Genomic DNA, 25128 nt, shown 5'->3' on the forward strand with positions numbered 1-25128 from the left:
GCCGGTTTGTTTACCTGCCGCGTCCGCAGGTTTGGCCGATTGCGGCTCTCACTTGCCGTGGTTTGTCGCTCCAGGCCAATGGGGGCAGCGGAAAGCAGTGGCCAGCACATCCCTTGGCCTGTGCTGCTTCCCGCCGCCCCCATTGGCCTGGAGCGGCGAACCACCGCCAGTGGGAGCCGCAATCGGCCAAACTTGCGGACGCGGCAGGTAAACAAACCGGCCCGGCCCGCCAGGGGGCTTACCCTGGTGGGCTGCATGCCAAAGGTTGCCGATCCCTGGCGTAACTCATTTCTGCAACCCTTTTATTATAGGAATGCAGTGTTGTTGTAGCTGTGTCACTCCCCGGTAATTGGAGAGACAAGGTGGGTGAGGTAATATCTTTTATTGGACCAACTTCTGTTGGTGAGCGAGACAAGCTTTTGAGCTACACATAGCTCTTCTTCAGGTCTGGGAAAGGTACTCAGAATGTCACAGTTAAATACTGCCCACTAAATGTAACCCACTAACACCTATATTTGTCCTATAAGTACAGGTGTGTCACCTTGAATGGTCCCTTAGGCCTGGTCCACACTAACCCCCCACTTCGGACTAAGGTACGCAAATTCAGCTACGTTAATAACGTAGCTGAATTCGAAGTACCTTAGTCCGAACTTACCGCTGGTCCAGATGCAGCAGGCAGGCTCCCCCATCGATGCCGTACCGGCGTCGACGGCAAGCACTTCCGGGATTGATCCGGGATCGATTTATCGTGTCTAGACAAGACGCGATAAATCGATCCCAGAAGATCGATCGCTTACATCCGGATCAGGAAGTAAGTATAGATGTACCCTATTAGTATATGTGCTAACTACTTATGCTAAACTATCTGTTCAGCCTTGTATTTAGCTGTGACACTGAGTACCTTTCCCAGACCTGAAGAAGAGCTCTGTGTAGCTTGAAAGCTTGTCTCTATCACCAACAGAAGTTAGTCTAATAAAAGACATTACCTCACCCACCTTGTGCCTCTATTACAGGAATGCGTCAATCCAGTGACAAGTATCAGAAGAAGTATAGAGCAGTGTTTATGAAATCATGTTTCATCTACATCCTGAGTTGTTATAAGAAGACTTGCTCCAGGAGAAACTAGCCAGAAAAATTTCCCCAGGGAGAAGATCTATAGTACTTTTGTGCACAAACTGTATTTTTACATGAGTTTAATCTGTCTCATCCTGTGCTCTTTTAATACATTTTTCTCAAAGATGACTTAGCTAGACTCAGTATGACTTAGGAAGGCACCAGTTCATCATTCCCAGTCCATTTAGACTTGAGTTCTTCAGAGGCAAAGTGCTTTTGGTGTTATTTCAGATAAACTTTAAAAAAATGAAGAAAGAAATAAGAAAAGCCTTACATATAGTTAATGTACATGTGAGGCAAAGTAGAAGTATCTCATGTTTTGGGAGAACAACATTTTAGAAAACTGTACTATACTGTGAGACACTGACAGAAAAAATAGGCCAGGATACCTTTGCCATTAGGAAAACAGGAAATATTTTAAGTACTCAAAATATAGAGTATTTTATTTGGATTTTAAGAGGAACAAATTAAATTTTTTTTTCTTTTTTCCTTAGTTTCTCTGATTCATTTGATGTGTATGGATACAGTCTGTATTTTCTCTTCTAGAACTCGGTGGGTACCTGTAGCAATAGCACCTCAAACTATGTCAGTTCCCACACTGCGGGTTAGGGCTGAGTGTGATGAGTACTTGGATGTGACTCTTCCAAGGAAAAAAACACAGGATGCTTCAAGAGCTAGTGTTGATAATTTAGGCCCTGATGGTACAGTGAGCTATGTGCAGGCAAAGTTCATTGCGTATGTTCAAGAGTATAATCCTAGAAGATTATATTCTTACAATATGTCTACACTGCAGCTGGGAGCATGTTTCCTAGTGAGAGTTGACAGACATGTGCTAGATCTGCTTGATCTAGTGCGCAAAAAATAGCAGTGTACCCAAGGACAATACAGGTAGCAGCTCAGGCTAGCAGCCTGAATACAAATCTGCCTGGAGACCCTTGGTACATATTCGGGCAGCTAACCTGATCCTCCTCCCCTACTATGGCCAGCTACACTGCTAATGTTAGCGCAGTTAGTGTGTGTCTGTCCACTTGCGCTGGGAAGCACACTCCTAGCTGCAGTGTAGATGTACTCTTAGTCAGTACTAATTGTATACCTGGTTTTAGGATACACTGTGTTGGTGGAAAGCCTGTCTTTCTGATAAAATATAAAGCCATTCTCTTGACTGTTTGAGATTAAAACTTCCATGGCACTTTTTGCAAGGTAAGGAGTGTTTATTCCAGTGTCCTACCAAAATTGTAATTTGAGTCATTTCATTTTGCCCACCTAAATTCCTTCTGCAGTTTCAGTTGTATAAGGTATTCTCCACTTTCGTATCTGCTCATTTTTGTTGTTGTCTTTTCGATACTTCACATTTAATATGCCAGTTGAAAGGAGAACCCAACATTATTTGAGTTTCCCTCTGTTCCTCTAGCAGCAGCCAAAGATCTTCTCGTTTGTTGTCATCTTTTCTTTTTAAAGGCAACTGGATATCTCAAATGGTCAATAATGTGATCCAGAACCTTTCAAAACCAGCCTAGTTGTCTAGGATTTGACAATTGTTATCATTTTGATGGTTGTTTGGAGGTCTGCATGAAATGTGTTGGAGGCCTCAGCACAGTCTGTAGTAAATTCAAGGGTATGGCTACACAGCAAAGAAAAATCCCCGGCTGTCCTGTGCCAGCCGACTTGGGCTTGTGGGACTCAGGCTGTGGGGCTGTTTCATTCCTGTGTAGACTTATGGGCTCGGGCTGGAGCCTGGGCTCTGGAATTGTCCTACCTCGCAGAAGCCCAGGCTCCAACGCGACCCTGTGAGCCTGAGTCAGCTGGCACAGGCCAGCCTTGGGTGCTTTGAAGACATACCTCAATTAACATTCTCAGTTGAAAGGCCAGTAATAAAGGCACATAGAAACTGAGGTAACCTCTTACCCAGAGAGGTGGTCCTGCCTGCCCCTGGCTGGGAGATATTGGTAAGGGAGTGTGGAGAAACTTGATTTGCTACTGCCATTGCAGCGTTTGTTTTGTGAGTGGAGAACCAAAGCTGCAAGAACACTAAGATCACTTTTTAAAATGTTTTCCAGTCTTTGTATTTGAGGGCTTACCTTCAGCCTTTTAAGAGTCATTGAACAACTAGTAGCATTCCCTCTGTTTGTTTTTCCATAGTGGGTCTGAGGTTGATTATTTATAATCTGAGATAGATTGATTATTCATATCCTGGTATGTGAAGATCCAGAACTTGTTCTTGTCTTTTCTCTCAAGTATATGCATGTGTTTCTGGTGTGCCGGATATAGAGACAGCAGTGAGAAAAAGCAAGAGCACAACATTACCAACCAAAAGGGTTAAAAAATCATGAGTTTGGTTAAAAATGGTGTTTTTAAACATAAATAATGGCTTATTTTTATTTCCCTTCCAGTTTTTGAGTCTTAAAGGATCATATTTTCAAGCTTTTCTTTGCAACCATGAGGGCTAGAAAGACGCTTATTTGTTTTAAATTAAAGTGGAGATTTTTCCCGTAATCACTTGACTCCAGGAGCTTGGGTTTAAACAAAACACTAAATAACATGGAACTCATGCTCGTAATCACAACAGTTGACAACCCTGAGAGCAATATGGGCAGAGCTGTTTTGTAATACTTTTTCTGTATGCAGTGTTGGTATTGCTGTGCTGGTCCCAGGATATTAGAGAGACAAGGTGGGTGAGGTAGTATCTTTTATTGGATCAACTTCTGTTGGTGAGAGAGACAAGCTTTTGAATTTTACACAGAGCTCTTCTTCGGTTCTGGGAAATGTACTCAGAGTGTCTCAGCTAAATACAAGGTGGAACAGATCGTTTAACATAAATAGTTAACACATATTTCAATGGACCAATCAAGATGAAGAAGACTGTTAATGCCGCTCAGTCATGGGCGGAGGGGGGGTGGAGTGGAGGGGAGGAAAGAAGGGGAATAAAATAAATTTCCTGTGGTTTCAAGGATTCCAAGGAGAGCACTAATTACTGGTGAGGGCTGCCTTTTTATAGTTGAATCATGTATATTGGGAATTATGAGTGACATTTCTTTATGGTGAGAGAGAATCCTAGATTGTATGCTCCTATATTTCATGGATCCTCTGAAATACTACATCTGTCAAAATCCCACCCAAAATCTATTGTGTGGTCTCATATTTTGAGTGTTTGGATGGATAAGGGCCCTGTCCTGTAAAATTAATGTCATTGAGAAGTGGGAGGGAACCCAACATCCAGCCACAGGCTATGTCATCCCTTTTCCGGTTTTGTTACCCACCCTAGCCCTACAAGCACTTCTTTAGCCTTTTTACTTAGCAAATCTTTTTAGAGAATGTGTTTGTGATTAGGGTCTGATCCTGTCAGGTGCTGAATGTCTCAGATGAGCACCCTCAAATCTGTTAGAGAGGGGTACTCATTGCCTTACAGGTGTGAGGCCTGATCCTTTGATGTGTTAATGGGCATTCTTAGGAGACATCAGTAGGAGCTGAGGGAACACAGAATCAGGCCCAAGCTTTGTTTGCAAGCTTTTAATACACACAGTGCCTTTATATATTGCTAACTTTTTTTTTCACATTGTGTCAGAGGACTGTTTCTATTTCAACTTGTGTTGATTATTGTGCAAATGTATTTATTGATACTTGACAGTTTTCACTCACCACTTTGTTGTATTATATATTTTTTTTATCACTTCCTTTTCCAGGCAGTGTTTTTTTTTTTTTTTTTTTTTTTTTAAGCCTCCCACTTAAATTACTCAGGTTCTTTTTTTTTTTTTTTTTTACAGTTTTTTTTCTCTGAATCAGTGTGGTATGTGCTATTTATAAATAAATTATGGTACATGGTTTAACACTCCTGCTATCTCTTTTCGTTTGCCTTAAGGTAGCATCCTCACCAATTCACCTGGGCTCAGCACAAACCAGGGGTAGGAAGAGCCCCCAGTTATCACAGAATAAATTATTTTTTATTAATAAATTTAACAGATGACAACTGCATTTTCATAGCATACACCCATCATGGGGTTCTTGAAACTGGTTTATTAACTCATTGCATTCTTTTTATTTAAGTGGCTCTCTAAAAATGGCATTGTAGGGTGCCTTATTTTCTCTCTCTGACTTTTTTGAGTGGGATTTTCAAGTTTTCAAATTTGGGCACAGTGACCTCCTACCTCCTTATGCTTAACTCCGTCCCACTTGTTCTTAGTTCAGACACACTGATTCCTTTCCCTGACCTGAAAAAGAACTTTGTGTAGTTCAAAAGTGTATACCTTCTACCAAGTTGGTCCAATAAAATTACCTTATCTGCCTTGTCTCTTGAAAAATCTCAGCAATCCCTATACGATTTGCTCCCTTGCAAGTTAAAAGATTTTTTTTTTCTAATCACAAGCTTTGCAACCTTAGCCTAGAGACTGAAAGCAGAACTGCATGTATTCTGCCTCTTACTCTCCATAGTGAAGATTTGGCAGTAAGAACATCGCTGACAATTTTGCTGATGTGCAAGGTAGAGAAGAATCCAGCATGCATTTCCATAGCTGTATAGATACTGCGGGGCTAGCAATAGTAAGATATTTGTGTTGATCATTAAATAAATCAATATTTTGAAAATGCACAGGGAGCAGAAACGTATTTGGAGTTAAAGGTGCCATTTTACAGGTATTTTTCTGACTATTTTCCCTTATTAATGTATACCTTAAAGTTTATTATATAACACTGGGGATTTCAAAGGTGCCTAAGGGAGCTCCCATGGAGAGCCAGTTCAGCATGGGTTCCTTTGAAAATCTCAGCCTAAAAGTACATCTCACATATTGTAATATGAATGATAACTATTGTATGTAAATTTCCTCCTAAATGAATGGAAATGTGTATCGGAGGGAGGATGAGAAAGCAGAACTGTGACTGATATCCCACCCAATTCTTCACTTCAGTTGTTCTCTTGGCTCAGGGAATAATTACAAATGGTTACAAAAATATTTATCCCCATGAAACTGTATGATTGCTTAAATCCCTATGCCCATATGTCAGTATATACCCATTGAAGATTGCTTGATTTCAGCTCACAAAAATCCATTTTTTCCTGGGTTTTCTACAACAAAATGCTGAAATACACGCTGGGAGTATAATTTTATTATCTTTTTAAAAGATGTTGGCACGGCAGGTCTGAGAGATGCTGCTCAAACACTGTGATTTGTGCAATTTTGGTGAAATGCCTGTATCTTTTGTTCAATCTCTAAGATTCAACAGAGTTCTCGAAGTCTTGGCATTAGATCATGTTGGCGTTAGATATCTTAAGCATAACAATGTGTGGGTCTCCATTTATAAAAATATTCCTTAATAAGTATGATAAGATTTCATTTTGAGATCTGTGGCACAGGACCAGAAATGTTGTTGTCTGCTGGAGACTTGGCAGATTTCTCTAGCTGGTGAATATGAGGAAATCTGAGATGCCTTTTTGTGAATATTTAGCTTATCATATGTGGCAATGCTGCAAAAAGTGTGTGGAATCCTGAAATTACATGCTAATTTTTGGCGAGGTTTTGTTACAACTACCTCTAGTTCCTTCATAGCTTTGGAGCTTCTGGACTTCACAATGCTCTGTCTTTTTTTTTTTTTTTTTTTTCTTTTTTTTTTTAATTTGATATATTATAAATTTTTTTTTTTTTTGGGGGGGGGGGGGGGAAAAGGGTCTTGGGAGTAGTTTGCCTACTTGGCAGTAGTTTTTCCTGCCAATCTCATTGGGTCGGTGAATTAATTTTTTACCTCTATCGGTTCCATTAGTAGGCTCACTTATATATAATTGCTCTGCTGTATGCTATTAAGATTGTTTTACTGTTCCCCTCACCTTAGCGTTGGACCTCCGAAAAGTACAATTAATGATCCTGCAACGAGTAGTTTTATTGCTATATACAAATTATTTACTGGTGTAGGGGATGAGAGATTCAATCTTAAAATGATATATTTATGTTTATCTCTTGGGAAATATAAAAGGCTGTGTAACTAAATATTCTTTGCCTACACAGCACTGAATTTCTGGAGAGATCAGAATATGATCTTAAAAATTTTTACATTCCAGTTCTGATTTGTAGTGTTTAGCTAAATTAAATGGGTTGTAAGATACAATTCGTCATACCATATAGTACAGCAGTTGCAATTGTTTGCAATTTAAAACCATGTACATCAGAAAAAGTGTAATAGAGTTTGATAATATACAGCTTGTTTTTCTTACCAAGTGAACTGCATTTCTGTTCCTTTGGGGGTGTTTTTGCCTTTCTTCTATCCCCTTCCCCCAAATTACCTTGGCCACTGCACATATGGAAATCTCAACAAGACTCATTGCATCATGACAATTTTCCCCATGACCATAGTTTGTAAATCCCTCTCAAAATGTTCCTTTTCTGTCAAACCTCATACTCAGCTGGCAGTAGCAGTCCTGACGAATGGCGTTTGCATTGCATTTCTGAGGTAATTGATCCCACAGTTTTGCTCTTTGAGCAATAATGTAGAGAGAGAGAGATTCAGTATGTTGTTTTTTTACATACTGCCTAAAGGAAAGTTTGCACCGATTTCCATTGTTCGGGGGAATTGGTTTTTCGTGGTCCCTCCCCTGATCATTTCAGCTTTTATTTGACAGATATGCCTCATTAAACCGACATGTAAATGAACTGTACCCTTATCGAGATTACTTTCTAACAGCAGTCATGGAGCCTCTTTAAAATATTGTGTAATCCTTAATTGGGGCTGAAGCTTTGGTTAAAAAGCAGAGAAGGCTTTTTTGCCCATAGATAATATTGATTTCCATTGAAGCAAACAGATTATCTTAATTTTTTTATATGAAAAGTGCTAGAATTCACTAAAAAAGGTTAAAATTGAAGTGAGTAATCTTCAGTGCATAATGCAATTGATAATTTTAGCTCTTTGCGTAGGAGCTGTTATGACTTGAACAGCCGGCTCTAGCCTTCATTAGAGAAGAAGCAGGCAGTTTTGAGACAGGTGGAGCTGGATCAAGCTGTGAAAGTGATTTGCTTGAAGCTGGTCATTAGTGTTAGAAATCTGGTCCTATTTATTGCATCCTTAACCCTACCATGATTATTACCATGATTATTTACTTTTTGTCTTTTTCCAGGTTGATGATGATCTGTAAAACTGTCTAAAGGAAGAGCATGGAGATTGGCGTTCTGAACTGTTAGTGGGGACATGGGACTCATGTTGTCATTGATCATTTGTGTGGATTTAACCGTTGAAGAGCAACAGAAGCAGCTAGAAAGACATCGAGAATTAAAGCTGCTTTGAAGGTACATGGTTTGTTTGTTACAGTTGTTAAGCTGCAGCTATAATTATGTTTGTATTTGTTAATATTTTCTGTGTATAGATACACTATACATACAATGTACACCTAAAGACTGTGTGTGTGTGTGTGTGTGTGTGTGTGTGTGTGAGAATTTGAGTTACACATGTAAGTGCACAACAGCCAAAAATTAACCAGCAACGTTATGTTTTTACAGTAAAAAATTGGGCCTTATTGGCAGCAATACATTTCTTTGAGAAATTTATTGAATTGCTTATGGACTGTACTGTATGTGGATTGTAAACTGTCCCAGTATTCATAAACACACAGGTATGAAACTCACAGTTCAGAAAATCTAATTCTGCTAAATCTCCACAATCTGTTGCAAATTGAGATGGAACAGTAACCTATCTTTATGTAGGAACCTCTTCAACATCGTTTACTTAAAATGCCAAAAACAGATAGTAGAATTCTAAATCGAAATGACTGATGTTTTAAAATCTTTTGTATTTCCATTCAAAATAACAGACAGAAAAAAAGTGCTGAATGTTTATTACAAGCTGTAAAAGAAACATGGCAAAAGATAGTTTTGCCTAATAGCCATTGTTACACTGTTGGGAAAGGGCAAGCTATTGCACTGAAATCTGTTTCTGAAATAACTCCCCTTTTCCACTACAGTTGTTTTTCTTTCAGACACATCTTAAAACAAGAAAAAAAGAAAGGGAGGGGGGGTGAAGCTAAATTATTCATGAGACTCATTTAACAATTGATCAGTGGGGGAGGTGTCGGGAGGGTGTTTTGTGGGTAGAAAAAGGAAAAATAATAATAGGCTTTAACTTTGAAAAGCCTTTTAGAGCTTCTGTACAACAGTTCATTGTGAGCTGAGAGTAATGCAGTGCAGTTAAGATATCTTCATTAGAGCTACCTGCCAAGGGCTTCCAGTAGGATTTCCATAGTGCTGGAGCGTGACATGGGGTTTGGGAAGAGGCTTATGATTTTAATAATGGAGCTGTCAGTTTGATGTCTGGAGATGTTGACCCTGAAAGCTTTATTGCCAAATTTAGATTTCATATTTATATTGAATTATTACCTCTTCAACTGAATTTAATTTTTTGTGTGCCTGTAATGAATGTATTGGCTCTCTCTGTACACCAGGCAGTAGCTGAGTGATAGAAATCTGCAGTAGTCCTCCTCTTGGTGGTGCTTTATTTGTGTGTGTGTGTGTGTATTTATTTATTTATTTATTATGAGAGAAATGCTAGAGGAGGGGAGCACTGACATGCCTATGACCCGGAAGTGTAAATGGGACATCTATTCGATCCATCTGACTTATTTTGAAAAAAAAAAAAAAAAATTCCTTTCCATCCCAGTCTTCACCTCTGCAGCAACTCCTTGGCTGTGGCAGGAGAGCAAGGGGTGAGGGCTTACCATACCTTAACTGTGGTTTACATTCTCTACCACTAAGCATGTTTGAAACCAAGTTGTTTTATTTATCATATCTCAACTCCACTCTTCCCCAGTGTCCATTCAATATATTTGTTTTTCTGCTGGAGTGTATTGCCCTGCATGCCTGAGTTTGTTATTGTGGTTTGTTTATCAAAGGAAATGATAAACTTCTGTTCTCAAATGAGTGAAAATTTCACCTCCCTCTCCCATTTTTTGTTTTTTGATGTCTCGACCGTCCAGGTCATCAAATCTTGTTTTAATTTCTGTCTGGGAGAATGTCTGAGCAAGGTAAATTGAACCAGGAGACAGTGGAGGAAGCTGCCAAAGAGCAGGAGTCTGCCATCTCTGATGCGACCCCAGAGAACTGCATCATTAATAAAACGGAAAGCTTGGAAGCAGAGGAAAAGGAGGAGAAGCTGAGTGATGCCAAGACAGACCTCCAGGTAAGGGGAAGAAGGACCTTGGATGGCTATGTCACTGTGTTATCATTACATTGCCATTTCCACTGTCTTTTGTTTGGCGAGATTTTTTCTATTCTCTTCTCCTCATGCTTCTTTCTTTCTTTCTTTCTTTCTTTCTTTTTCTTGTTACTTAATTTTCTTGTTATATTACTGGTAGTATTTTTTATTGCTAAGGAGCCCGTTGCTGGGTACCCATTAAAAAATACAGTAAAATATTTGTCTGACAGTTTTCCCTCTTGGGATATTTAGGACATTATCTTGATCTGATGGACTCACAGAATTCATAGAGACTGATGTATTTCTTAGCTCTACAGTGAGTTTCATTTTAAAAATAACAATTATTACCAACAAAAAGCGGTGACTCTCTTATTATGCAAAACTAAAGAAAGATCATTAAACACTTGAGTCTTTACCAGATTAATATTTTTTTTTTACTTAAAAGGATATTAAAAGAAAGAGGGACTGCAATTTATGGGACTACTGGCAAGCTCAAAAGGGGAAGGAATTTGGAGAGGGAGAGAGGCTTACTTCAGCATTATCTTTTTATCATGTTTTTTATTTAAGCATAACATTGCAAAGCATCAAGTTTGCATCTTGTTTATACCGATCAGATTAATGCATACAGCAGAGGCAATTCTTGGCTCCTCACTTTTTCGGAGTTGCATTAGGATGTTGTTACTTTGCAATCAGCAAATGATAAAGGATTGCTTTGAGAAGGATTTAATGAAGTATGCTGATATTCCTATTGTGTGCATTTTCCACTAACGTGACAATTATTTGTTACACACAGAAACGAGGTGTAAACCAGAACCAGCAGAAAAAGAGATCCAAGGTAAGGTTTCACATTTCATGCTGAGCTGAAAAGGTGATAAAAAGTTCCATTCAGGTGGCTGTTTTCCTATACAACAACGAGCTTTTATCTTCAGTTTTTCTTCATAATCATGTGGCACAAAAGCAGAGGAGTTTCACAAGATATTAAGTGTCAATCTTCCCTTTATTTAGCAATCATACGTTGGTTACTGGGCTTGCCATGTACTTGTATGTGTGATCTGTGTTTCATTTTTCTTTTGTAATTAATGTTTTGTTTGAATTTTATTTAAATGGAGTAATCCAGTTTCCGAAGCTGTAGAGATTAAAAAGATTGAGCAGGAGGAAGGCAGCTAGTTAGTGTGAAATCTGCTAGCTCACTCGCTGTTCTTTTTTTTTAATAACATTTTCCAAGGGTAGGTCAATACAACTTTTAAAATTTGTCACTGTTCAGCTCTATTGCTGTTGGTTACAGGAAATAGAGTTGTTGCTTTGACTACGTTACCAGATTATTTTTGTTTTTTGCTTTTATGATTTTCAGTTGAAGTGTAGCAAAAGCGTTTAAAAGCCAAACCTATGTGTCAAATGACTTGCTGGACAGAATCTGCTGTAGTTTTGCTGGACAAGTACCTGACTATTTGAAATTCATTGGGATGATTGGCACATTTGCAAATTTGGGGTCAGCAGTAGTTTCCTTTGTTTTGTTTTCTTTCTATCTTATTCAGTCAGGAGCTAAGGGGAAACTGGTCCGGAGTCTTGCTGTGTGCGAAGAATCATCCCCTCGATTGGGAGCAGAAGGTCTTCACGATAATCAGGTACATCTGAAATCATGGCCGTTAGCTGCATGGTTGACTTCCACTTTCACTTGCATGATCATGTTACTTAATTGGGCTTTTAACAATATTTTTGGGGAAAGCAAAAAAAAAAAAAAATTTACATCAGACAATGCACACGATTTTATGAAGTTATCTGGCTTAGTGTGTACTTTGTTTTGAAATATTGAAGTAGTCTTACAGTATGTCACAGGGTGTTATTTGCTTTTTTTTCCAGACCCCCTGAAAATTTCAACAAATGGAAAAGAATTCAAAAGAATTCAGATTAAAATTAAAAATAAATAAATAAAAGATAGAATTGTTCTTTTCTCTAAGGCTATCTCTTTTGAGGCTACACCAGATACAGTTCTAAATACACTCTGGTTTCTAGTTCAGCTGAGATCCATTATGTATCAGTTCCCCAGTATGCACTTCATAATACTACACAGATCTTTGACTCTCTGTAAATACATTGGCAGAGAAGAGAGGGTGCATTATACTGAGTAGGGTTCCATTTTGTATTCCATTTATTCCAAAGAAACACCTTTTGGACCAAAACATCTTGGCAATTCGATCCAGCAGATTCAGATTCCGGAAAACAGTTCTAGGCTCACTTGCAAAAACAAAAACAAAAAAAAGACCCCAAAAAACCCAAAACCAAAACCACCAAAAACTGTCACAATCATTTTCACTTGACCAGGCAAACAAGATTTTTTTAAAATAATAATAAAAAAACCCTTAAAAGCTGCCAGCATTGGTACTTGAAGATTCAGTTGTTTTATTGGCAAATGAGATTAGCCATAGAGAGAAAGAGATTGAGAAAATGACTTTTGTGAGCTCAGAACAAAACAAACAATCACTTTTAAGTGTACTTTCTTTGACTTTCCTCTATTGACTTGAAATGAAACAAATTGAACTCTCCCCTTAGGCTCATAAGTGTGGAGAGGATTTTTATTTATTTATTTATTCATACATTCATTCATTTATATTTATTTTTTGAAAGACCAAAAACCAGATCTTGTTTAGCAGCTGAACTTTTCCAAGTGTTCACTGCTTTACAATGATGATTATGCAGTAGGGAAATTGACAGGTTATTTTATAGTTGTAGGTATATATTTAAAAAATATGCTTTTAGCTTAACTTGCATTATTCAAAAATGTGTGGCTTTTGTTCTGCATTTTATTTGTGTTTTCTATTGTTTAATGGAGAATGAAAAGGAGAATAATATAAATATAAGAGATTGTATTAAACATCGCATGGTAGTTGATAATGTACTGCAGAGGACATGTGTTTAACTCCATAGAGGCAGGCAGGTTTTGGGATAAAATACTTCTCCCAAACCGCACCCTGATGCCAGACAGAGGAGGGGTCACTTGCACACATCCTCTGGTCCTACCCCGGTCTGACTATTACTGGGAAGAATTCTTTGACTATACTGAAAAGATCACAGGAGTTAAAGTACCCCTGGACTCCCAACGTCTGTCTCATGTAAAGACAATTGGTTCTGAATACTCGAGTAGATAGAAACTATGCTTTAATCTTATATTGGCCTTTTGTTTACTAATGCAGATTAGCTTTGCAATAGAAAGCTAGACCTGCCCTCTCCTCCTTGGACTGGCTGAAGGATACTGGAAATGTTGTGCCATTTGAAATGGTTTACTTTTACTTTAAAGGAGAAAGAAGCGTATTTTGAGTTTATTTTGAATTACTTTTTTATAAGTTTATCTTAGCGGTTTACAAAGCACAGGGTTTTGATTACCAGAGAATGTACGGTACATTGCCAGAACTACAGAGTATGGATTGTACTGCAACCCTGATGTTTGTATTGATATTTGAAAATTTGCCTTCATTTTCCTGTGTAGGAAAAATCTTGTTACCTGTATTACTTGATCTTGAACGCTTACCTGATGATTCACTATGTCCTTACTTAAAAGGAATGTTGCCTCTAATGTTATACTATTGACTTATCGGTGTATTATTGCAACTTGAACATTTCTTTTGTTATTCACTATACTTACCTTGTATCAATGTACTTATTAACGTTGTATTTTACTATTGAGAAAAATCAATAAAAATAAATATAACAAAAAAATAATAGATTGCTTTCACGACTCTACAGCCCTTTTGTGTGTTTCTTCAAGAGCAACCAAATATTATACGCAGAATCGTATATGTGTAACACAAAGTAGATACTGTATGTTTACATGTGTGTTTATGCTACATGTAAAGTCTGTCATTTTTCTCTTCTTGTCAAAATAGGTGCATCTTAATAGCCATTTTAATAGTTCAGGATTAAAGGGCGGAGGATGCCAGTTCCATACTTTTCCTCTGTTTTGAAGAACTAATGACAGAATCACCCAGCATTAGGTAGCCCAGGGAATCTGAAGTTGTTCTGAAGGATCTTGTGGCACTGATTCATACAAAGTCCTGTCATCAGAACAAAACATTTACCTGCAGATTTTCCTCAGCAGGTGAAAGGAAAACATACTTTAGTCTATTAAGTGCAACTTAGCAGTTAGCGGACATTCTTCTGCATATCCTTATTTCATATGGTTGAGAGTTCCCATTCTCTTTCTATATTCAGTGCAGCATTCTGCTAACATTTCTGCCTTATGGTAACAAAAATAGAGCTTGAGAAAATAAACCCCGGTTAATATTTTTTTGCACAGGGCTTTGCTTCCGTTTTTACAGTCCTTTGCATCTCACGTCTTCTGTACCACATTTCAGCTTCATGAAAAGAATAAGACACCGATTCAGCAGAGGCAATTTTGACTTCCTGTCTTACTGTGACACCAATAGTTAGTTTTGCTAGGATTTTTGTCTTATGCTTGTTTTGGTGTCTGATTTTTAGTGGTTCTTTTTAATAACTCTAAGATTTGTAATAGTTATTGCAGGCATGATTTGAGTTACTAATGTTCCGCTTCTGAAAAAATACCCTTTAGGTTAAAATATTGTAATGAGATTTGTTTTTCTGTACATCAGCAATCTATGAAAATTGAGGATAGAAGGGAATTTGCTAGCGATCAGGCTATTTTTTAATACTTGTTAATTTGGATGTCATCAATGATGCAGCCATAGCTTACCAATTATGTAGGCCCCCAATGTGTTAAAGGCACTTTTAATACTGCTGATTTTGCCACAGTTTGATGCAAGCATGTATTTTTACAAAACTTAAATATCTGATTTTGTTCAGTCATTTTTCTTCAAAACAGTGTGAATACTTAGCCTTACTTTCTTTTCCTTCTTGTAGTCAGATTCCATTCTTTTGAAGTTTATCACAGCACTGTTTATGTATTTCATCAACTATCAACTCGTTTTTTACTGTTGTCTAAAAAATCCAGTGTAAGTGGAGAATAATGATTTCTCAAAAGCAAAACAAAAAAGGCCAAACACCATGAATTCCCAGTTTTCTAACAAGTGCAGCTTCAAAGGAATTCGCAATCTTTGAAATGTCAAAATCTTTAGGACATGGATTTCTGATGCACTTAAGAAATTCAGTTAGCACACCCACTGTACTGAAAACTGCAGTACTCATTTTTTTTTTAACCTTTCGCTAAGGGCCATGTTTCCAGATGTTTTTTTAAGTGATAAACCTGATTTCCGCAATGCATATTATCACTTATTGGCATTCTCTTATTCTCAGGGCCTGAAAAGTGAGTTTAACTTATATAGCACCATATGTGTGCATAACACTTTATAGGAATTTGCACAAAAAAATTCTGTGGAAATTATTTTGATCTTTATCTAGCATTTGCAATATCTCTCTAGATATAGAATGGTTTATTGGAAGAAGAACATATATAAGAATGTACTTTCAGTGTTATAATTATTGAGAGAAAAATTTAATTACTGAAAGTGGAGAATAATGTACCTTTAATATTTGTAAACTCCGAGGTCTTAGTTTGCAAATATTAAGGAAGAAATTCTGACTTCAGTGGGAGCAGCACACACACCCATCTGAGAGCAGAATTTGGGCCAAAGAATGCATTATTCTCCCAATAAGATTTAATTTTACCCAATAGGAAAAAATTTATATCTGGCTTCAATTTTTCTGGCTGTGCACTCCTTAATGCAAATTTCTTCAGATTGGAATCCATGTAAATTTTACTGAATCTGGCCCTAAATTATTATATTTTTTTCAACAGGAATCAATACAACTACAGCTTTCGAGTTTCCCCAGTCTACAAGAAGAAGATAAATCTAGTAAAGATGACTCTGAGAAAGAAAAAGAGAAGGATAAAAACAAAGAAAAAGATAAAAACTGTGAAAAATCCAAGATCAGAATGTTATCGAAAGGTGAACTTCAAAATATTTGAATCCTTTTTCAATGATTTATTATGGTCACATCTAGAAATTCTTGGACATGCATATGAATGTATATATCTGGGGGCATATATGTATTATACCTGTGTGCATATGTGAACTCTCTTACTCTCTCTCATCTTTGTCTGTCTTATAAATACACGTACAGTAGGAATGCATTTATCCAAAAGAGGGAATATGGAACGTGAAATTTGTATGGATAAGAAAAATGGAGTTTTTCATATAAATGATGGAGTTTAATATATTACAGTTGTATTCTGTGTAGAACCCCTAACAGAGGATAGCAGAGTTTTTGTGTGAGAGGGGTGTGTGTGTGTGTATGTATAATGTTTGTATATATGTATGTGATTATAATAATATTTACATAAAATATTCTATGAAAGAGTACAACTCTTTCCTGTTAATCACAGTATACTGTACAACTTGTTAGCAGTGACACAAAACACTTAGTCTGACATATTGCTTTCAGCCCACAGATGAATCTCTCATTAACATTATTGGGAAATCCACACGTGTCCCTTAACCTTAACTCATGGTCCGTGTACTGTAATACACTAGTGAATTATCCATCACATATTATAATTATGCCTTACTACAGCAGGTATGCATAGAGTGACTCTAACTATAATTATACTATGTTACAAAACTGCACTGTAGTCTCTTAAGGATAAGCAATGCCTACTCGGGGCAGATCCTCAGCTGGTATGAATTGTCATAGCTCCATTGACTTTACTGAAGCTGGTGATTCAGACCAGCTGAGCATCTGCCCTTACTTTTGAGTAAGACACAATAACCTATGCCGTAAATTAATTCCAAATACTCTGTCACGTGCCATTGTCATCTACCCACTTTTAGACATCAGTAGATTCCAGTCTGTTAAAGATTTTGAATTCCCAGTGGTATGGCATATCACTTTATATATTGAACATATTAAATTAGACAAAGATGTATTTATGGACAGTACTGGATATTCAGCAGTAGGAGAGGGAAAGTTGGAAGGAATTTGGGTAACGTTATATATTTCCTGTGATTCTAGAAAGGACAAAACTTTGTTAGCTGCAGTGCTGGCACTTATTAGTACAATGCAGAGAAAAGACAGATTTCCTCATGCTGTTTTGTGGGGTAGATTGTCAGATAAATAAATAACCTGTATGTACATTATTCTTTCTAATATATTCTTCAGGTTGCTGTCTGGAAAATCAAGTCTGCTTTGCAGAAATTGGCTTAACTTTAACTTTTGAAATGAAACAGTTGTTTGTTTGTTTTTTGTTTTTCAGATTGCAGCCAAGAATATACCGATTCAACAGGCATAGATTTGCATGAATTTCTGGTGAACACATTAAAGAATAATCCCAGGTAAGTAGCTCCAGCATGTTGTTAACTCCTAGTATAGTCCTAGAAATCTAGCAATTAAGCATCTTATAATTCTAGTTCTAGAGAATGCTGTTGGAAAAGAAATAATGGAAGCATCTTAAGTGAGCAAGAAGCCATAAAACAATAAATTTCTACCCCCTAGGCTTTCCAGTTTCCCATTGCTTAATTACTTTTCCTGAAATTTGGTCACTGTGCTTTATCTTCTCCGCTGCACAGCTCCATCTAAAGACTCTTAGCACTAGTATATTATAACCTAAGTGATTGGAGGTATTTGCAACTCAGATCATATTGTGAGTGTCAACTTCTAGCCTCACTACACCCATAGTCTTCATTTGGAACTGCAAACTCACCTTAATATAGAATTTCATCCTAAATATATAAAAAAATTTCTATCAGGATTTTTTATATATTATGTTTTACACTCTTTTCAACTGAATCTGTGTGCACAGTTTCATCCTCCACTTACTGGACATCAAGAAATAATTAGGTAAATACCCATCCACAGAGGGGCTTAAAAATCCATGGGATTTCAAAATGCATGAATTCACATTTTGTATTAAAGGGCACATTTTTAGCCTTCAAAGCAAAAAGTCCCTGAATTGTCCAACCTGAACAAGCTGTAATAACTCAAAGGAACTTGAGAGCAATGCACTCTGTAAGGTTTCTTACTAGGGCTGTTAAGTAAATGTGGGGGGTGGGGATGGGGAATGTATTTGTGGAAAATTTCAACTTTTCAATGAAAGATCAAAAAACAAACTTGCAGTTTAAAACAGAACATTTGGATTTGGCAATGCTGCAGCAGTTCCTCATGGAAGGTGTTGTTGGATGCCTCATGTCCCCATTCTCAATGACTTCCCTAGTCAGACTACATGTCCCATGATGCATCATGGTTTCCCCTCCTGCTGAGTCACAGTGGTGCACCAGGGAAGGCGGTTATTTTGAGTTTGGGGTGTTTGATTTTTAGACAAAAAGTTGAAATTTTCCACAGAAAGTGCACACTTTCTATGACAAATTGAATTTAGTCAAAAATCCAATTTTTCAATCAAAAAAATTTGTGATGAAAGTTTTTCAACTACCTCTACAGCTTACTTTTGTTCCAAAAAGAAATACCAACATTATTCAACTGCTCCACAAGCCACCTGAATGCAGTTCTTTGAGGCTGCGAGTGCTGCCAGGCTGAGCCCTAATGCTGAAGGGATTTAAGTCCATATCTTACCTTGCTCTGGTATGGATGGGGAGAAGGGGAGACTGGATTCTTTCCCCAGCTGCACCAACGCAAGGGAGGTTGGCGTTTTAACTAAAATATTTACATCATTTTTAAATAAAGGGAAACTTCCATAATTTGTTTTTGAAGTATCATAAAAGTATCTAAAAATGGTTTTGGTAGCTGACTCTTCAAATTGTTGTTTATTTTTACAGGGACAGAATGATACTCTTAAAAATGGAACAGGAAATTATAGATTTTATTAGTGACAACAAGTAAGTTAATTTCAGTATTTGGTTAGTTTATCATATTTGCATGCCACATATATCTTTTGCATAAAGCATATGTAAGTACTATATTTTTATGAGACGTATGCTCATTTAGAGGCTCATCCTACACTGTGCTGGAGTTTAGTACCTTGCAAAATCAGGCCCTAAATTCCTCTCTAATAGCTGTCAGGAGGAGCCACTGCAGTAGGTGTAACAAAAAGCAAGGCTTTTCATTTTTATTATAGTTCTCTAATGACTTCCAGCTGGTTCCAGTTATGCCCAAAAATAATTGTAAAGCTTTCATTGCATAGAATATAAACCATGTATCTCTAGAGGGGGATATATAATCAAATATTATGTCACGCAATTTGCTCTGTGCACTAAGGTATCTTTAATGTGGTGAAAAATAAGCTTTTGTTTGAAGGGATACAAAACCCTGTTTTGCTCTCACATATTTGACATTTTATAATAAAATTATAGATTGCAACTTGGTTAAAAACAGATTGACTTTTGAGGGGAAAAATAGACATTTTAAAATGGAGAGAAGTAAGAAGATTTGTTGTACTAGAATAACCCCTTGGTGTTTTGAACATTACCCAGTATCTGCTGCTTTGGAGGAAGGCATAAAACTTTCATGATATCCTTAGCCATTTGTGCAACATTGTATATAGGGCGAAAGTGTGTATGACAAGTTAGTCCTACCTGACCCCTGCAGCAGTCAGCTGATGCCGTGAAATATGAGATTTGATTACCTTAATTTAGCATGTAAAAGTATCAGTTTTATTATTGCCTATAAATATATCCAGCACTTTTTAAAAACCAGCCATTGTAGTTGATTATCTGCTTGCCTGCAGCATACATGTATGCTGTATAAATGAACAGAGGAAAAAATAATTACATCAGGTTTTAAAAGGTATTGTTATATTATATCTTAGAGATGATCACGTAACTAATTAGTGTGATATTTTCTTTCAGTAATCACTATAAAAAGTTCCCTCAGATGTCGTCATATCAGAGGATGTTAGTGCACAGAGTGGCAGCTTATTTTGGAATGGATCACAATGTAGATCAAACTGGAAAATCTGTAATTATCAACAAGACCAGCAATACTAGAATGTAAGTACTAGCCTTGTGCTTTTCCTATTTCCCTTTCATAAGGATCCGTTTGAATCCTGGCTACATGGTGTTTCAAAATTCCATTTTTGTAACGCTGAGCATTATTTTATCACTCATTCTGGTGTAGTGTGTCGTTTCGTCTGTCCTTGGAAGATTGTATGAGGATTTGAAAGAGTCAATCCGGTTGTTTCGAGTCAAGAAATTTATATAGTACCTGTAGAGTGGAATGTTTTGTTGACCCTCTAACACCCCCACATAGCTATAGAAAGCAATTTATTGCTTAACACGTTGCCTGGAGCTGTGCAGGTTATGAAGGACAGGTACTTTTAAATAACCCAAAGATGCTGGGAAGATATCCTATTCCCTCTTTCGGTTTCTTCTTTTTTGCAGTTTCCACTCCTGCCTACTGAGTTGTTTATTTTGCAGCAGATTTTTTCCCCTTTGCTACCGTTTATTTTTTTCACAGATTGTAGCTTTCCCCCCTTCTTCTAACTTTAAACCTTATTTATCATCATTCACTCTGGATTATAAATCTGTAATGGGGCTGTGAAAACTGTTTGGTCCCTATGATATTAAAAATATCTATTAGACTTAGATAGTCAGTGGGTAAAGTGGGGTGAGCAAACTTTTTGGCCCGAAGGCCACATCTAGGTATGGAAATTGTATGGTGGGCCATGAATGCTCTCAAAATTGGTGTTGGGGTATGGGAGGGGGTGAGGGCTCTGGCTGGGGGTGTGGGCTCTGGGGCGGGGCCAGAAATGAGGAGTTCAGGGTGTGGGAGGGGGCTCCAGGCTGGTGTGGGGGGTGAGGGCTCTGACTGGGGGTGCAGGAGGGGGCTATGGGCTGGGACCGAGGGGTTTGGAGGGCGGGAGTGGGATCAGGGCTGGGGCAAGGGGTTGGAGTGGTGGGGGCGGCTCAGGGGTGCAGGCTCTGGGCTGTGCCTACCTTAAGCAGCTCCCGAAAGCAGCGGCATGTCTCCCATCTGGCTCCTATGCAGAGGCGCATCCAGGCGGCTTTGCGTGCTGCCCTGTCAGCAGGCGCTGCCCTCACAGCTCCCATTGGCCGCAGTTCCCGGCCAATGGGAGCTGCAGGGGCGGCGCTTGGGGTGGGGGCAGTGTGCAGAGCGGAGTGCTCTGGCTGCCCCTACTCATAGAAGCTGGAGTGGGGACATGCCACTGCTTCCGGGAGCCGCACAGAGCGGCCCCTGACCCTGCTCCCCGGCTAGAGCAGGCCAAGCCCCAGACCCCACTCCCCACAGGGAGCTCAAAGACCGGATTAATACGATTGTCAGGCCGGATGCGGCCCACAGGCCGTAGTTTGCCCTCCCCTGGGGTAAAGGAAATGTACACAGATTTAGTTGCAGAGAATAAGAAATAACAAAATTACAATTTATGTAGGTCTTTGCTAGACACCATTTCATCATAATCACTTTTTTCATCGCACACTATTCAAGTACTACAGGTTTCTCAGGGCCTGATTTTAGCGCCCTCACTCTCATATAAGATCTCCCTTTCCAGCTTACCTGCATTTGTGCGTGTGCACACGTATATGTGTGTGTGTTGGGGGGCATATGTTTGTGTGTGTATGGGAGTCAGAGGAGAGAGAGATCCGGCATACCACTACTGTCATTCAATTAAGAAAAATTTGGAGCAGCCCCTAAAAACCTTACATTTTCATTGGTTTTATTCATTCCTATTTGTTTCCAGTTGTCCTTTTCTTCTCACATATACATCAACTCCACAGTGCAACAAGAGCAGTAGAATCTCGCTCACAGCTTAGTTCTCTTTCTGGCTAGCATTGACGGTATTTTTTGTACTTTGGGCTCAATTGGTTGCTTTGACATGCACCTTGCAGACCAGTGGCACTAGAGCTGCTTTATATTGCCTTGCAAAGCACACTCTCGACAGGAATTGAATTCCAAACAGTGGTCTAAAGTTTATATGACAGCTTAGGTGGAAAGTCTGAGTGATTTCACATTGGATATTGTGGCTCATGGCCTAGTGGGAGAGACAAGGAGAATCATTTAAATTGTTTACAAAGCCAGCGTCGCAACTGGCACTAATTGACATCTTTGCTGGCAGGCTGAGCAGAGAGGCCAAAAACTGAATGGTCTTGCAGACTGAAGTACCCTTTTTACTCTGGAGGTGCTCCTTGCAGGTCATAGTTAAGGCACATAGATAGAACCATGTGGGAAAATTTGTCCTGCCACTGTCCATAGTGTACTTGTTCCACAGAGAAACGGAAATTTCCAGCCTTCTGCATTGTCACAGTCTAGTTTCTTTCATTAGCACTAAGTAAAACTGAATTTTGTTTGTTTTTGTTCTTTTAAATAGTTATTTAAGGAGGGGGATAGCCTAACCCTAAAGACGCATTATTCTGCCATGCAGCATGTAGTATATTTATAATATTTTAAGATACAGTTCTAAAATGAGGCTTTATAAATGTCTTTTTTTTTTTTTAATTCCCCAGATGCAGGAGACATCTAAAATTTCTTTTTCTGACCGAGTCTGGGATTTTATTATCAGGAGAAACAGGATGCGTGATTAGTTTGTGTGGAGTAGGAAGGAAGGAATTACACCATGTCTGATTTAAAAAAATAATGAAAAAGTGGGGGATCTTTATATAAACTGAAATCACTTTTGTTATTGTAGAGGAATAGTATTCCCACAATTATTTTTAAATGAAAAAACTGCAAATTTAGAATGACGTTAAAACAAACTAACAGTAATAGCAAACAAGCAGCTACGCAGATTAGCTGTATGAACAGATAGATGGTTTTGAATCAGTTAAATGTTCTTTTAAATATGAATAAGATATAAATTAATAAAATGGATATTGGAAGTCCCTATTGGCCATCTATGTAGCCATTATCAACTGGAAGTTTCTCAAGGGATTTTCATGGGAGCAGGATCAAACCCTTTGCGTTAGATTGTGACATGGGCTACACAATCAACAAGCAAGAGAGTAAGAACAGCCCTTGAATCCTTCCATAGGGTTACCTAGACCTTAGGTCTGACTGCACAGGGATAAGCAGGGCTACCAGTCCACTTACTCCCATCCCAGAATAAATGGGTGGGAAGATGGTGAGGACTGGATAGAGCCTTTATTGCCCCGTCTTTTTACTGGCCAGAGTCAGCACAGAGGAGAAGTAATTTACAGCTGATAATACTCACTGAATGCCTGGACATTCAACCCATGAGGATTTCCATTGACCCTAATTATAAGCTTCACCAGTATTGCCTTCAGTGTTTGTAGTTGCCATAAGCTCCATATTCCAGGTTTCAGTAAAGTCATTAGCTCCATTGGCATAACCCGCAATAGTTACAATAGTAATAAATTCTGCAGAGTCCAGGATTTTTAAAGATCCCAATATTGTATATGTTAGAACCTAGTGTTCTCAGAGGGAAGAGTTTTACATGGCTCAGAACTAGAACTCAATTCTTGGAACCTTCTGACTCTATTAACTACCCAATGTAAAGCATCCAGAACAGAAGCATTTCTGAAAGTGATGGAAAAATTGCTTAGTGTGGTTCATGTTAATTGTAGTTTAAACTTAAATAAATGTTGACTGTATTACATATGTAAGTTCATATATGATAGAGAAGGGCTAACCTGAAGTCCAGAAAGTCCAAAAGCTATGCACGTCAAAGGAAGCTGGAGCTCTGGAGTAATGTGCTGCTGCTTCTTCCTCTTTTCACATGCTCATTTGGTAGCACATTCTGAATCCCAAAGCACCACAGCCTGACACAATGAATAGGGAAGAAAGCTTGTCATAAATACTTCCAGAATTCACAGATTCTATTACCTTTTTTAAAAAAATCTTTTGCTATCATGTGTTTGTGAGTGTGGGTGGATGGGTTTGATGGAAAGTCATTGCTGTGGGTGAAGGTGCTACTGCTTACTCATCTTGCTGAATGAGGGCTTGTGTGACTATTCTGCCGCGGCCTGGTCCCCACAAGAGGGGAATGAGGATTCTACCAGCATGTACCAGTGGGGTGAACATTCTGATAGAGTGATATGATCGCATCCTTATCTTCTGCCTCTTAGTGGACCAGTTGAGATTTAATGGGATAGAAACCTTCATGCTTATGGGCATAAACCATCCACGAATTACTTGGGGTTGAGAAGAAACTTTGGGCAATTTGTTCCATACTTGTACACTCTGGAGTTTTCTACCTTCCTCTGAAGCATAAATTTATGTTATCACCTGGCCCACTGTAAAGTGTGTGAGTGTGAGAGAGAGAGAGTGTGTGTATGAACAGAACAAGGAGTAATGGTCTCAAGTTGCAGTGGGAGAGGTTTAAGTTGGATATTAGGAAAAACTTTTTCACTAGGAGGATGGTGAAGCACTGGAATGGGTTACCTAGGGAGGTGGTGGAATCTCCTTCCTTAGAGGTTTTTAAGGTCAGGCTTGACAAAGCCCTGGCTGGGATGATTTAGTTGGGGATTGGTCCTGCTTTGAGCAGGGGGTTGGACTAGATGACCTCCTGAGGTCCCTTCCAACCCTGATAGTCTATGATTCTATGAAGTTGCCTGCCTCAGGGGCAAGAATTTAAGGAGCTCTGGAGGCTGCTAGTTTCATTGTGGGGGGGGTGGGAGGGGAAGCAGCTACAATAGTGTGAGTTCAGGGGAAAATGTGATTTTTTTTTTTTTTTTTTTTTTGTGTGTGTGTGTGTGAATATTCTGCTGCTGCCTGCGCAACCTGTGCTGCCTTTTTTTTTTTTTTTTTTTTTTTTAATTATAGTGGCAAATATATATTCCTAGCACCCAATTCTCTTTGGGATTTGAATTGTCTGCTGTGTATTCCTGAGCGTCAGCAGCATTCCATTGAAGTCCAAGCTAGTAGACCCTAATGGAGGTTTGGACCTTAGTTATCTTCTGACATTTTGAAGGCTGTCTTTGTAATGCAGAAGGACATACATTTATTTATTACAAAAAAAGAAGAAGA

The 25128-nt window shown here is 38.5% G+C and overlaps 1 protein-coding gene across 1 annotated transcript in view; it reads left to right on the plus strand.

The window, feature by feature from the left end:
- ARPP21 (cAMP regulated phosphoprotein 21) overlaps positions 1-25128 on the plus strand; it is a 192234-nt gene that overhangs the window by 34923 nt on the left and 132183 nt on the right. The window contains exons 2-9 of the mRNA XM_034761079.1: positions 8207-8375; positions 10055-10257; positions 11066-11107; positions 11808-11897; positions 16040-16190; positions 17495-17573; positions 19011-19070; positions 20040-20180. Of these exons, the coding sequence (XP_034616970.1) occupies positions 10090-10257; positions 11066-11107; positions 11808-11897; positions 16040-16190; positions 17495-17573; positions 19011-19070; positions 20040-20180 (731 nt within the window). The 5' untranslated portion in view covers positions 8207-8375; positions 10055-10089. The remainder of the gene's footprint in view (positions 1-8206; positions 8376-10054; positions 10258-11065; positions 11108-11807; positions 11898-16039; positions 16191-17494; positions 17574-19010; positions 19071-20039; positions 20181-25128) is intronic.

This window comes from Trachemys scripta, chromosome 2 (genome assembly GCF_013100865.1).
Source record: "Trachemys scripta elegans isolate TJP31775 chromosome 2, CAS_Tse_1.0, whole genome shotgun sequence".
Taxonomy (NCBI): domain Eukaryota; kingdom Metazoa; phylum Chordata; order Testudines; family Emydidae; genus Trachemys; species Trachemys scripta.